The sequence below is a fragment of the Rattus norvegicus genome, chromosome 14 (assembly GCF_021556685.1).
Source record: "Rattus norvegicus strain SHRSP/BbbUtx chromosome 14, alternate assembly SHRSP_T2T, whole genome shotgun sequence".
Taxonomy (NCBI): domain Eukaryota; kingdom Metazoa; phylum Chordata; class Mammalia; order Rodentia; family Muridae; genus Rattus; species Rattus norvegicus.
The window spans coordinates 43011861-43027146 of record NC_141547.1 but is presented as its reverse complement, the minus strand read 5'-3'; the positions used below and the strand labels follow the sequence as shown (position 1 = coordinate 43027146).

At 39.1% G+C, this 15286-nt stretch overlaps 1 protein-coding gene across 5 annotated transcripts in view; it reads left to right on the top strand.

Moving 5' to 3' along the window:
* Positions 1 to 14613, top strand: part of Ube2k (ubiquitin-conjugating enzyme E2K) — a 60459-nt gene extending 45846 nt beyond the window's left edge. For 4 of the 5 annotated variants that reach the window (XM_087582515.1, XM_087582517.1, XM_087582516.1 and 1 more), the window contains 3 exons: positions 7561 to 7660; positions 10031 to 10159; positions 10385 to 10660. In XM_087582515.1, the coding sequence (XP_087438641.1) occupies positions 7571 to 7660; positions 10031 to 10159; positions 10385 to 10459 (294 nt within the window). In that variant the 5' untranslated portion in view covers positions 7561 to 7570 and the 3' untranslated portion in view covers positions 10460 to 10660. 5 annotated transcript variants of the gene reach the window in all.
* Positions 14614 to 15286: the final 673 nt, after the last annotated feature.

Here is a 15286-nt window from a genome sequence, read left to right as displayed (position 1 = left end):
GGCTTGGATGTCCTCCTCTGGCTGAGGGAGTGCTCGAATCACTAATGGTTCCCAAATAAGCTGCAGGCAGAACGAACACTATACACAAAAGTAAATAACAAGATCCTTTTTCTCTTTCCATAGTCTTCCTCTTTTGGATTCTTTTTCTCTCTTTCTTTTTTAACTGATAGAGGATCTCACTGTATAGCCTTCACTATCCCGGGGTTTCCTTTATAGACCAGCCTGGTCATCTCTGCCTTCCAAGTACTGGGGCTAAAGGCATGCACCATCATCTCTTGCTTGGTTTGTCTTATTTTTTCTTCTGTTGTTGTGTACTCCTGTCTATAAATAAGACTTACATCTCACAAACAACTTCCTTACTATTGCTTTGACCCACATTCAATGTTGCTTGACACTTGTCTGGATGATTACAGGAACTGTCTGTCCCCTCCCAGTCTTTCACTGCCTTAAGCAGGCCATTTCACATGAAAGCAATCTGGGCATAGAATTTACTTGCCCGGCTTGCTCCATAAGTTCTTTATCTACTGAGCTGATTCGTTGTCTCCAAACCAATATATCTTGAAACTGCATATTTCCATTTGAAGTTTAGTACTTCATAAAATAGAATTAATTATCCTCATGAAATCCTAGAAACCTCAGTGAACTGCTGATGCAATCAGCATTTGAGACAAGAATGAATAGAATGTAAGAGTTTTTTCGTAAATTTAAATTTTCACATTAACAAATTTAAATTTTAAAGATTAATCTAAAACAATAAAAATAGGCATTAATTCTATTCAGAGATGAAATTTCTCTGTTCTTTAGTGTTGGCCAAGTAGGTTTGTTGATATTTGCAGTAGTTATTTCAAAGTGTCAGTGAGAATATCATTGGTAGAATTGTACTGTTTAAGTATGGATTTATTTGCTTATCTGCCTTCTGTCTGTCTGTCCATTTGTCTGTCTAACCAGACAGAATCTTACTATATAGACCAGGCTAGTCTGGTCTATATAGTAGTCTCTGGTCTACCTGCCTCTGCTCCCTTAGTGTTGAGATTTAAGACTGTACCACCATGCCTCATTAGTATTATTTAAAAAAAAAAAAAGCAATTTTTTTTGAGAATTTCACATATATATACATTAAAATATGATTCTGTTCCTTCTTATTTTATCCCTTCAACTCCCTGAATACCTCCACGCCATGTTCTCCCGACTTTGTTTTCATTGGTCTTCATTTATTTATTCACCCATTTAGTTATTTGTTTTTGGCCACTCCCGGCCCCCCCCCCCCCTTTACTTTTGAGACAGGAAGCCAGAAATAGGTTTTGTATATCATACCACCACTGTCAGTTCCTTCTGAAACAGGGTCTCTTTGAAGATGAGGAGATAAGTCATTTTAACTACGTATTTGGTTTTATAACTTTGGCAGGTGACAGGCAAGTGTACATGTTGACTATTCTAGATTTTAAAAGGTGGTAGGAAAATAGAATGTATGTTACTTTTCTGCTGATGTGATAAAATACCATGATCGTGCGCACCTCAGAAATGAAACTATTTATTTTGTCTTATGGGTCCAGAAGGTAAGAGTCCATAATATTAGGGACCAAATGGCAGCAGGTAGCCAAAACAGCTGCCTTTCACATATCCTTGGCGTAACAGCCAGAGAATGGACTGGGAATAAGGAAGCTATAAAGTCTGCTTCTAGTGACTACATTGTCCAGGAAGGCTTTAGATTCCAAAATTTTCATAAACTTCCCTCAGTGCTATTACTTGGGGACCAAGTGTTCAAATACATGAGTCCATCCAATTTGAAATACACTCAAACCAACGTAACAAATGCGAAAACTCTCAGGCTTGTTTTGAGTCCTCCCCTTGAGTACATGCCAGGCATATTGCATATTCAGCCCAGATAATGCTGTCATTTCTTGAGTTCCTGTCTCCTTTCTTGACAATTTTCAGATCTCCATGTACACAGAGTAATTTTTGAGGCTCACTCCATGAGGATTTTTTTCCATCTTGGTTGTGTGTTTTTGAGCCACTAGCTTCTTAATGGCAGATAGCCCTTGTCACCAGCATGGGGCAACCATTCCCAAATATATAGAGTATCCTGAGGGATTGTGGGAAAGGGACACATTGTTTCATCCTGTCCATTTTTAAGTCTGTGGTTAAATGATGTTAAGTTATATATACCTTATACAGATAATTTCCAGAATCTTTTCTAACCTAAAAGATAAAACTATAAATTTGAATATACTAGCTGCCTTTCATTAGAATCATAAAGTAATTTGACTGTATATGTCTGATTTATCTAAATTCATATAGTTTTAAGGTTTAGCTTTATGGTAGCATTGCACATGTCACAAGATTATATTTTAAAGTGAAATAGTTTAAACTAAAATACTTTTCTATTCATTTATCAGTGGAAAGTGCTTCACCTTTGAGCACTTGTGTCTGAGGCTGTGAGCGTGAGTGTGTGATTGTGTTGAAGTCTCTGCTTCCCTCTCTTTGGCTCTCTTTGCAGAAGTAGATTAAGTTGGATTAACTTTTTTTTTTTTAAATTATCACTAATGTCATTTCACTTTTTTAAAAAGATTTATTTCATTTATTTTATGTATATGAGTACACTGTAGCTGTCTTCAGACACACTAGAAGAGGGAATTGGATCCCATGACAGATGGTTGTGAGCCACCATGTGGTTGCTGGGAATTGAACTCAGAACCTCTGGAAGAGCAGCCAGTGAGTGCTCTTAACCGCTGAACCATCTCTCCAGCCCCAAATACAATTATCATGAAGCAATCTTCTTGTGTTTTGTTCTTAGTTTTTTGTTTAGGTCTTTTTTTCTATTAATGTATAAGATTTTACTTTTTTTTTTTTTTTTTTTTTTTGGTGCTGGGGACCGAACCCACTGAGCTACCACTGAGCTAAATCCCCAACCCCACATGTTTTTTTTATATTTGTATTGCAGTTACGATTGTTGCTATGAGCGTAATTGTTTGGATAAGAGATTCTCTTTTTGTATCTTTTTTGAGATGGGGTTTCTCTGTGTAGACCCGGCTGTCCTGGAACTCACTCTGTAGACCATGCTTAACTTGAACTCATAAATATCCACTTGCGTCTGCCTCCCGAGTCCTGTGATTAATCACGAGCACCACCACTGCCTGGCTGATGTGAGGTTCTTATATTTCGAACTTCTTTTACTATTTAAACTTACTTTTTTAAAAAATAAAATTTAAAAACTATTTTTATGTATATGAGTACACTGTCGCTGTCTTCAGATACAACAGAAGTAGGCATAGAATCCATTACAGATGGTTGTAAGTCACCATGTGGTTGCTCGGAATTGAACTCTTGACCTCTGGGAAACAGAGGTCTTAACCCCTGAGCCATCTCTCCAGCCCTTAGATTTTCTTAAAAGAAGTAATTTAGTGTCTGAAAAGATGTCTCAGTTGTTGAGAACATTGTTTGCTCTTACAGAGGACCCAGGTTCAATTCCCAGCGCCTACATGGCAGCTCATACCTTTTTATAACTCCAGTCTCAGGGGATCACATACCCTCTTCTGGCCTCTGCATGCACCAGGCCTGCCCTTGATACACAGGCATACATGCATCTAAAATACTCATATATATAAAATAAAATTTAAAAAGTATAAGTACTTTAGCCAAGTTATGCATATATACACACACACATACATACATGCATACACACACAAACATACATAATATGTATATATGTATGTATAAACTATTTTCTTTATAGTGTTTCTCCAGAGGTTACTATGTGATACTTTATCACTATATTTTAACAGACATTGTCTCCAAAAATTAAAAAAAAAAAAAACCTTTGAAAGCACATAAATTATTTTCTTATTTAAATATACGAGTTAAGCATGGTCACCCAACGTCTGTAATTTCAGCGTGAATTTGGGGCCTTGTGAGGGCACAGAATGAAAATCTTTTTCAGTGCTGAACCAAAAAATTAAGATTGGGCAAAATTTGGTAGACTTGGCCTTAATCTCAGACCACGCCGTGTTAGAGTTCTTGACCTGGTTCAGTTAACACCATAAAACAAAGCAGAGTCCACTCACTTACTAGGGAACCAGTTTGTGTCGCACATTGCAATTTAATGATGTTATACTTGTGTCTTATTTTTGTAATTGTTTTGCTAGTATAAGTTATCTTTTTGCTGATAAATCTAGCTTACTTTTAAATGTGCATGTGCCTTTAAATGCAACCTTTTAATTTTTTAAAAATTATTTCATTTTGTTTATGTATGTGTGTACCATGTGCATGCTTGACTCCTGTGGAAGTCATAGAGAGTGTTGAAACCTGTACTGTACAGATATAAGCTGCCATTCATGTGTGCTGGGGACTGAGACAGTGTCTCACTATGGAGCCCTGGCTCTCCTGGACCTGCCTCTGGCTCCCAGGCACTGGGATTAAAGGCGCGGGCACCGCACCCGGTTCTGAGTGAGTTTACTCACTGAAGCATCTGTCTGTCCGAGATTGGTAAAATATTAGAACTAGAGTAATAGACACCTCTTCAGGAATGAGTTTTCATCTTTGTAATAGTGGGAAGAAAGATACAAATACTTAGGGTTAAGTTTGCCTATATACATTTCAACCTTTATTTATTTAAGAGCTTATTTATTGTCTGTGCATATGATGTGGGTGTGGGTCTGTGTGAAGGTCATAGGACAGCAATGTGTAATCTGCTCTTTCTTTGAAATTTTATCTCAGTCCTGAGGATGAACTTGGGTCTCCAGGTTCATCGGAAGTGATTTTTTGTCTATTTAGCTGTCTCATCGTCCTCAGAATGTGCTAAAAATATATCACAACTCTAGGTTGAAAATTAACGTTGAAGCTCTTAGGAAATTGAACATCTAGGTCCAGACAAAATCTGACTCTCTTGTCAGCTAGGATCTAAAGCAGTGCAGCTGTTTGCGTAAATGGTAAACCAGGCTAGCCTCTGCCTCCCATGCTCTTGGACACTAAACTGCTTAAAGATCACATACTGTGTTTTAAATACTGATTCAGTGTGTGAATCTATTTTATTTACTCCACTCTGCTTTTTTGTTTTTTTGGGACAGGTCTTGGGCCAAGGTAGCCTAGAACTTTTTATATAGTTGAGCATTAACTGTAAGTCTTGGTCTTCTGTATCTACCAAGTGCTAGGTATAAACGTTTATAGCACTGTGCCAGGAAGTGTCAGCTACTTTGTAAGCATCAAGCCAGGTCTCCCCAATTGTTCTAGCTTCCCTAGAAGAATAAATTAATCAGTTAGAAATTTTCATTCTAATTATTTTCCCCTCTGCCCTTATATTAGACAGACTCTTTATATTAGGGTGACCTTATTCCTTCATCACCCACATTGCTTGGATTATAGATCTATGCTACCATGTCTTGCTTTCCTAAGATTATTTGAGAGACTGATGGATAGTGGATATTTTAATATATGAAATAATTAATATTTGAAATATTAATATATGAAATATAGACCTAAATTGTGTGAAACGTACTTTATTGGTGAAGAACAGCTGCTGCTGATTAGCACATGAGGAACAGTGTTCTACAAGTAACTGTCTTTCGTCATTTTCATGGGACTATTTGCTCAGACAATCCTATCTTCTAGTTATTCAGGCCTTGGGTGAGGAAAATGCTCATTTCTTTAATCCCTAAGTCGTCTATTGAGCATGAGTAATACAGCCCTGAAGTTACTCCAGTTGGGAGGATGAGACAGGAGGATCCTGTTTTTCATCTGTCTTAAGATGACATAGTAGACTATATCCATAAAACCATGTCCCCGTTCCTGCTCATGCCACCACTCAGAGGAACATTTACTGAAATTCACTGCTTTACACATGCTGCTTCCAATCAGTTGAGGGTTTTTCTATTACTTTCTTTCCTTTTTATTTCTTTCTTTCTTTTCTTGCCTAAACATCTAGGCTTGTCTGTTGTGTATTATTCATGGAAAATGAAAATAGTCACTAGGGGTTGTGTTTACTTTGATTTAAGGAATTAGGAACTCAACCACAAAAGGCTGGTTTAGAACAAACCTTTGTGTAGTTAAAAATTGAGCTTAATGTGGCTACAGTTAGAGCTGAAAAGTAGTGTGCTTGCTTTCCCACAGCCTTTGTGTGACGGTCCAGCACCTCAACTAGAGGTTGCTACTGGATTCTTCAATGTGTGTTAGCGTGCTATTCACCCTTATTTTACTTTTTTTTTTTTTTTTAAGATTTATCCATTTATTATATACGAGTACACTGTAGCTGTCTTCAGACACCAGAAGAGGGCATCAGACCTCTTTACAGATGGTTGTGAGCCACCATGTGGTTGCTGGGAATTGAACTCATGACCTCTGGAAGAGCAGTCGGGTGCTCTTAACCTCTGAGCCATCTCTCCAGCCCTATTTTACTTTTTTGAGGTAGGGTTTCTTTGTGTAGCCCTGGCTGTCTGGAGCTAGCTCTGGAGACCAGGCTGGCTTTGAATTCACAGAGATCCACTTTCCTCTGCCTCCCAAATGTCTCATGCCATCACTGCCCTGTTAGCATTGTAAATATTTCAGTATTAGTGAAGCAAATTTTAAATAAATAATTGTTTCATAAAGACCAAGGTTTTTGTTGTAAATATATTCAGGACCATGACTAAAATTATAAGATTCATTTTTATTTCTCATGATGTTTGTGCTTTGTTGTGGGTATATGAGGTCCATGTGGGAGCCTACAGAGGCCAGAGAGCATCAGGTCCCCTGGAGCTGCAGTTTCAGGTTATTTGCTAGCTGCCAGCATGGTGCTGGGACCTTTGCAAGAACTATACACACAGATTAATTCTGAGCCATCTCTCCAACCTCAAGTATAATGTTTTAAATAAAGATTTGTTCTAGTTTGGAATATTATGGATTGAACAGAATTCTTGGAAGGCAATTTATCATTATTTATCATTATCATTATTTAGCATAAAACTGGTTAAGGGCATGCACTGCTTGTTCTTCAGTGGTCCAAGATGAATTCCTGGTACCCATGGTGGGTGGCTTACAACTGTGTAACTCCATCAGGAGAAGATCAGCCTCTGTCCTCTATGCACCTGTTACTCATAGTCACATACACAGACATAATTAAAAGTATAGAAAGTCCATGTTCAGTATTAGTAACTTAGATTTATGTCACTTCACTGTGAAATATGGGTAAGGGATTGAGAGGGCTCACTTAGTGGTTCTCACAGAGGACCAGGCTTTGGGTCTCAGCATCCATAGAGTGACTCAGAAACATGTCTACCTAGTTCTCACCTCCGTGAGCACCAAATATGGGTCCATACATACCTGCAGACAAAATCTAAGAAAAAAATGAAGACTGACATCAGTAGATAAAGCTTACAGGGTAGGTAAATAAAACAAGCAGAGAAAAAGCAAGGTCAGGTCAGGATGAGGTGACTTGAATTCTTAGAAATTGGCTTGTAAAAATAAAAATTTGGCAGTTATACAAACTACAATTTTTAGTTCTAGTATATTTTGTTTCAGTTCAGAAAACAGATGCCATTTATGTCATTCAAAGTCTTTTTAACTGGAATATTTTTCAAATTTGAAATTTAGGGCAGCAGCAATGACTCTGCGCACAGTATTATTGTCATTGCAAGCACTGCTGGCCGCTGCAGAACCAGATGACCCCCAAGATGCAGTAGTAGCAAATCAGGTAAGAGCAGCTGAAAGGCTCTTAGAGCTCTGTGTGCAGCGCTGACGTTTGATGTCAGCATGTGAGAATTCTCTGTTGGGACTAAATTTGGAAGTAGATTCTTTTAATGGAATAATTTTGTCACGTATAATAAAATCATGTCATATAATAAACAAATAACAATAAACAAAGAATAAACAAATACCGGTTAGGAACCCCACTTTTCACTGATGTCCAGATCTCTGCATTGCAGAAGTTTTTCATGATTCAAGCTCTTCGTGAACACTTGACTCTTCGTGCTGTTCTTGGCGTTCATGAGTCTTTGCGATTGTTCTTATGTCATTGTGTTGCTTTCCTCGCTTCCTCTTTAAGGAAACATCAGCCAGCCTTTGACATTGTAAAAATGTCTCTTTAAAATGTTTTTTAGTTTGGCTGGAGAAATAGCTCAGCACTTAAGAGCACCGACTGCTCTTCCAAAGGACCCAGGTTCAAGTCACAGCACCCACGTGGCAGCTCATAACAGCCTGTATCGCTAGTTTCAGGGGACACGGCACCTTCACATAGACATATATGCAGGCAAAACATGAATGCACATGAAATAAGAATAATTTTTTAAAAACGTGCTTTGTTAATGTGTGCTCACAGCACGTGGCTACAGGTCAAAGGACAACTGTTCCGTCCTGTACTCGTGTCCTTGGCTGCTGAGCTGTTGTTTCAGCTCAAATTTCTTTGTCCTCATGGCTGTTTAAGGGGGTGAAAAAAAAGACTTATTTTTAAAATTCTGTTCCTGTGTCTCCGGGTATGTTTAAGTGCTGGGAGTACCTGTAGATGTATCAGGAAGGTTCTGGATACCCTTGAGTTGAAACTAGACCACAAATGTTGGTGTTGGGAATTGATTTCTGGTCTTCTGAATAACAGCAAGTGTTCTGAGCCGTCTGTCCAGGCCTTCCTTATGGCTTTAAGTATCTATCTGCTTATTCTTTTTGATCATGCTCCCTCAGTTCCACTGCTAGACTAAACTGCTTGCAACTACCGCCTCTATTCCTTAATATTTGGTAGCAATCTTTCCTGAAGTTTAGCTCTGATTTTCCTGCATATTGAGATTAAATTGAGATATAAAATAAAAGATCACTTTTGAAAAAATTATTTATGTTATGCGCATTGCCTGAATGTATGTGTCTGGGGGTATTGGATCCTAGAGGCACAGGCAGATGTGGACTTCCATGTGGTGCTGGGAATTGAACCCTGGTCCTCTCGAGTCCAGCCAGTTCCTTCAACCACTGAGCCATCTCTTGTCTTCCATAGCTGACTTTTAATACCTAAAATAATGCTTGTGTTGTTTGTTAAAAAGTATTGCTTGAAATACATTAGGTACATTGTCTTACTTTAAGATAGATTAGCCTTTTGGTTTGCTAAGAGCTGGCTATGAGTCAGAAGCCCTCAATCTTAGCACTCTATAGTTAGAAGTTGGCAGATCTCTAAATTTGAGGCAAGTCTGGACTAAGTAGAGATAGCATGTTCTAGGCTAGACAGTGCTACAAATTGTGAACTGTTGTATAGAGAGAAAGCAATGTCAGGGGAGAGGTACAGTGGATTTACTCAGCCTCTGCTCGTGCTAGAGAGCTGGATGGCTCAGGTCTCAGCCCCCACAGCGGGTAGCTATTACTGTCCTCTTCTTGGCCTTCCTGGCATTTCAACATGTGTTCATCTACACAAACAATGTAAAACAAATTTAAAAATGGTACTTTGATAAGAAATATTAAAATGAATTTACCTTACCTTTTTCAGTTTCATGTGTGAAATCTTTTCTCGAAGGGCTCTTTTGTGAGTTTTTAAATTGTCTTCAAAAGTAATGTAAGTTAGACCTTTGAGTGTTCTGTTTACTTTGAATTCTGTACAGTACAGCTCTATGCATCTAGCTGTCTGTCAGAACTTGAGTTCTGCCTAGAAGCATATCTGATGCTATTTATATTTATCAATGTTATATTTATCAGCTAATGTTTATGGAACTTTACATGCTACTGATGTTTGTTGAGTTAAGATGTATTTTGCTGTACAATGATTAGAACATTTTGATAAAGTTCATTTAATATTAGATGTTTGTTCAAAGAGTATTAACTTTGTCTTTTATTTTCACAAAGCTTCATTCCTTGAATGGCATTTCTGCAATGGAAAGCGACACCTTTTGTGTTTTGGCACATGGGGTACTGGTAACTGGATTTCTGGACGTGGGCTTACTAAGCTAATACTCCCATTGATCTCTACAGCCCAGACCAAATGAGTTACATCTCAAACATAAATGTACTTTCTTTGGAACAAGCATGGCATAATTGAGCAGCTGTGGTAACTCTCATTGTACTGTCTTGTTAACTGCATTTTCTATCCACATAGTACAAACAAAATCCTGAAATGTTCAAGCAGACAGCTCGACTTTGGGCACACGTGTATGCTGGAGCACCAGTGTCTAGTCCAGAATACACCAAAAAAATAGAAAACCTCTGTGCTATGGGTTTTGATAGGGTAAGTACCAGAGGAATTGACTTTACTACTCATTTCAAACTTTCAAACTTCTGCTTACAGAAGGGGGCTAGCGATTTTAAAAACTTGGTTTTGGCTAATAGTGTTTTGTTACTGGCATCAGTGATGGTTGCTTCCAGGCATTGGAAGAGGGAGAATACATGACTCTCAGTGAGGAGAGGATTTAGTGTTCATGGGATGTGATTGCTCTTGTCCTCTTCTTTACAGAACGCAGTAATAGTGGCCTTGTCTTCAAAATCATGGGATGTAGAGACTGCAACAGAACTGCTTCTGAGTAACTGAGGCACAGGAGCTGCCAGCCACGCTCGCCCCTTCCTGAGGAGCGTCCACACCTGTCATTTTTAGGATTCTGCATAAATTTCTTTTAAACTGGCATTCTTGCCTAATGATGTTACCTAGGCACCATTGGAGACTGCAAAAAAAAAAAAAAAAATTACCTGCTCTGTAAATAAAGCTAATTAAACGTCTGTGTAAATTTAAAAAGGGAAAATACTTTAATTTTTTTCTTGGTAGTGTAAAAATCCTTTGAGCTAAGCTAAAACCATGGGAAAACATGCTACTTTAGTGTTTAGCAGTGTGACAGACTAGTGAGTTTGCTTCAGGGTTCTGTTGAGTAACTAGGATAACACTCGAGTGTTGGCCCTACCTTGTGGAGTAGCATCACAGTCCCTCAAGCCTGAACATGGATCCTCTGTGCCTGTGACTTACTTGCATGCTTGACCTCTTAGAACGGGTAGCTGAAAGACCACCCTTTTAAGCGTTAGGACATTTTTGAATTATGAGATTTATCCTGATTTAAAGATGGTGACCTAATCAGAGCTTTTTCGTCCCTGTGGACTGGTGGGGACTGTCTTTTTTCCTTGTCACCATCCAGAGCGGAGAGTCTCATGGTCAGTTTCTTTTGTGTTTGGTGGGAAACGTGCTGAGGAACAGTGTCCCGTGTTCCACTTTTAGCTCATAGGTTTGGAATGTTTTGTCCAAGCTCTTCACTTTGTAAGTAGGAATGTAACAAAGGAGCTGCCAATTTCATTTCTCTTATAAAAGGAGAAAATACTTGATGTTGCAGTATTTCCAGATTTAATAAAAGGACACTGCTTAGTTTTTCAGTGATTTTGACATTAAGTTTTAAAATGATAAAGTCTTTGGAAACTTGAAGGGTGCAGCACCTGTCCCCTCGTGCTCAGCCTGAGTTGGGCGTGACAGTTTTCTTTGTCAGACACTTGAGTTACTGCACTCCCCATGTTGACACACGAAAGCTGTGGTGTCTCGCTGTACATACCAGATGCACATAGGAACAGGGGTGTGCTCTAAATCTAGCTTTTTATGATGTTTCTGATAATGTGAGAATTGAAACTTTACCTTTTCTTGTACATAGACTTCCTGTCCTTAGTAACTGTCGTATCTCATTCTAAGTTCCAAAGCTTGAAAATTAATAGTTTTGCAAATTGGTTTTGCAAACTCAGATACTTAATTTAACCACCTTTATTAAGGTTCAAGTGAATTTATGTAGGCAGTTGTTACATAGGAGATATAATTAAAGATTTTGAGAACCAATGCATAAATTACAGAAATGTAATGGAATCAGACTGAGTTAAAGTAAGGCTGTATGTATATTGAAAGTCATATTCTAAAAGGTTTGTTTCTCGAAGAGTTGATTGATCTTATAGTCATGAAGTATTTCAAAAATACTTTCTGAACCTATTAACTCAGCATAACTTCATTTGACTTTTAATAATCTCGATACTACAAGCAATAAATGAGCCATCAATACATTACATTACAGATGTGAAGGTTCTTCCAGCAGCTCATAAGGCTTTCCCAGTCAACAGTGACTTGGGCTCGCTGCCCTGCACTAAGCTCAGGCTGCTGCTCCCCATGTCTGTGATGCACACATTCCCGCCCGCGGCAGCTACATCCTTATTGCTGTAGGTCATTTTATAAAGATGCCAAAGGAGACAAGGTTTTCTTTATTTTCAATAGCTGGGACTTTGTCTTTTTCTTTATCTTCTCAGATAAGCTGGAAATGTCAGAAATTCTGGACCGTTGACCTCCGTTGTCAGTTAGGACTGTTTAATGGAGGGTGGTAACATTGATATTTAGGTATGGAAATGCATACATCTTCCTTGCATTCCTCTCTGCCTGCATTGTCAGGGCGTAGTGTCTGGGTAGACGTCAAGCAGCACCACTTTGTCTTGGAGGCAGCTGTTTCTACTTATTGTCTTTTTTTTTTTTTTTTGGTTCTTTTTTTTCGGAGCTGGGGACTGAACCCAGGGCCTTGCGCTTCCTAGGTAAGCGCTCTACCACTGAGCTAAATCCCCAGACCCTTTGTTTTTTATTTTATATTTTTTGCATATTGGTTTCAGACAGCTTCCATGTGTGCATATAACATGGTGTCATAGATTTTACATGATTATGCTATCATCTCTGTGACCCTAGAACTTGGGTGTGAGAACCATGAACTCAAGGCTGTCCAGGTTTCATACACCAGGCTGCTTGGGGGTTTTCTTCATTTAATATGATCATAGACCTTCTGTGGGACTTCCTCACTGTTCTCCTGGTGGTCTTTTTATTCTTTTATTTCCCATCTTGTAGGTTTAGTTCATCTTAAAGCAGAGGCTTAGGCTTCTATCCTGGTTTTACATACATTTAGGAAAACTACTCAAAATCTAGATCTAGTAAAACTTGCCCCGATGGAAATTATTTTTGTAAATTTCATTTGAGAGTTTATCATCTTAGTGAGTCCTGAAAAGGTTCTGTCTTGGTCTAGGCGTGGTGGCGCCTTTACTCCCATGCTCTGGAAAGGGAAAGGCAGGCAGCTTCTGTGAGACACCTCGTGGGAGGTGTGTGTCCAGTCTTAACCCCTACTCCACAGTCTTAGTGAAATCCCAGTTAGGATTCCTTGGTACTCGCTGGTCCTCTGACATGCTTTTACATAATCCAGCCTTTTTTTCCTGAGCCTATGCCTGACTTTTAGTATAAAACTTTGAGCATGTTGGGAACTTTGAATTCAAAAAACATGTAAGTGTTTGGAATCAAATATTTTGCCTTTGAGAAGTGTAACTTACCTATCAAATGAGATTAAAACATTTTTTGAAATTTTTTTATATTTCTGATTGTTGATGGCATTTAACACTATGCAAAAACTCAAGTATCTGCAGAAAACAGTTGACAGCGGGCTTCGCTCCCACTGTAGAACACAGCATGTTATATATCACTGGTGAGGCTGTTGACCAAGTTGACAAATGTGGAAGCCGGGTTGTGAGCGTAGGCCTCACACAGCTTTTAAAACTGCAGGAGAGTTACGGTTTTGCAGTCTAGTGTAGCAGCACAGAAGTGAAGTTTCGGTAGGGTACGGGCTTAATGCGAATTTGGGAATCAGCAGTGGAGTCAGGTATACTGTACATAGATGGATTCCATGTGTAGATGGGAAAAGGAAGGTATCTGTTCATACTGAGCTTTATTTCATGACTGATAAAACTGTTCTGTATTAATTACTTTTTCTAGTTCCAAGGAGTTGATCTTTCAAGTCACATTTTCATCTTTCAGAATCTGGTTTAAGTCAGCGTGTGCCCATCCGCCTGTTGGTGTCACTGAGGAACAGCCTTTTCTCGAACAGTGTCTACGGTTCTGATGCACAGATACACTGTTTGCAGTGTTGCAATGCAGAGAACAAACTGCAGCTTACATTGGTGCGGGTGAGGGTGGGGGTTGTTGGCGTTTCCCTTACCTATCTTGCTACTGCTTTCTCAGACTGCCAGAACCCCTGCCTGCAGGCGTCACTGGAAGGTGTCCCGATTGTGTTGTCTGTGGCATGGTTACTCCCACCACGCTGCTGTTTGTCCTCAGGTGTGGCACAGGTCTCTTTGGTTCTAGGCAAGTGGATCAAGTCACTGCACTGTGCTTTCACTGATCGTGTCTGCTTACCGTCACCTACTTATACAGGCATCATAAAAGCTAGACAATTTCTTTGGGGGAAAAGAGACTTATTTAATGTAATTTAAAGAGTTTTCCAATAAAAAATGGAATATTATTAAATATCTATTTTTAGCTTTCAGCCTTTGATGGTGCTTTGTCGTGCTTTGCTGGAAGCTACTGACGTTATAGGGATTTCCATTAACCTCACTTTGGAAGAGCCTTGCTTGTTAGCTTCTTTAGGTCTCTGAACAGTTTGTTAGTGATGGTAAATTCTGTAGGAGGGTCTATTCTGAGCCATTAACTTCTTGTAAGGGGAAAACGGGCTGGTTACCAGAAACACTGCTGAAGCAGGGCGGCTGTGGGTGGAGGGTCGGGCGTCTGTCTTGAGAATTAAAAACTACGAAACACTTTTGTATACAAATTTTTAAAAAAAAATAAACACATTTTTAAAGATGTTGAACTTTCCCCCTTATTGGGAATTCTTAAAAATAAATGCATGCACATTCCCCCCCGCCCCCCGTCCATGTTTGCTATCTTATTTCTGGGTCTTATTTCTAGACAGGAAGTAGTTCATCACCTTAAACAAGAAGCAGGTAGATGCCCTCAACAGCTTCAGAGTGATGGTTTGTGTGCTAATAGGTAGGTTCTGTGAATTGTGTCAAGTCTTTGAATTTCCAGGGGTGTAGGTTTCTAGGCACCCTGCTCATTTGTACTAGAACACTACTGAACTGCATCCTGAGCCGGTGTTCAAGTTCTCCACTCTGCATTGTGTTTGAGGCAACACTATTCAGGTTTCATACTCCTTACCAGTTATGGAAAGGTCATTGTACTATGAAAACTTTGAATGCTCGGTTTAAGTTAAGATGATTGAGCTAGTGGTGTTGGACATGATTTCAATACTCAAGAGGCAGAGACCGGAAGCTCTGTCTGAGGCTAGCCTTGTCTTTACTGAGCTCCATAGTTAGACCCCATCATCAACAAAAAGCCAGTTTTTTTCTGATCCTGTTTTCACCTAGGTAAGTATTTAGTGTTTTACCGTATTTGTAAAAGTCAGATGGAATGCAGAGGGATATCCAGGTGCATTGGCACATTGCTTCAATCTCAGCACCGAAGCTGTGGCAGCAGGATTAGGAGTTCCAGACCTGTTCCTCTATAAGCATCATACAGACCTTAATTTGAATACCAATTCTTGGC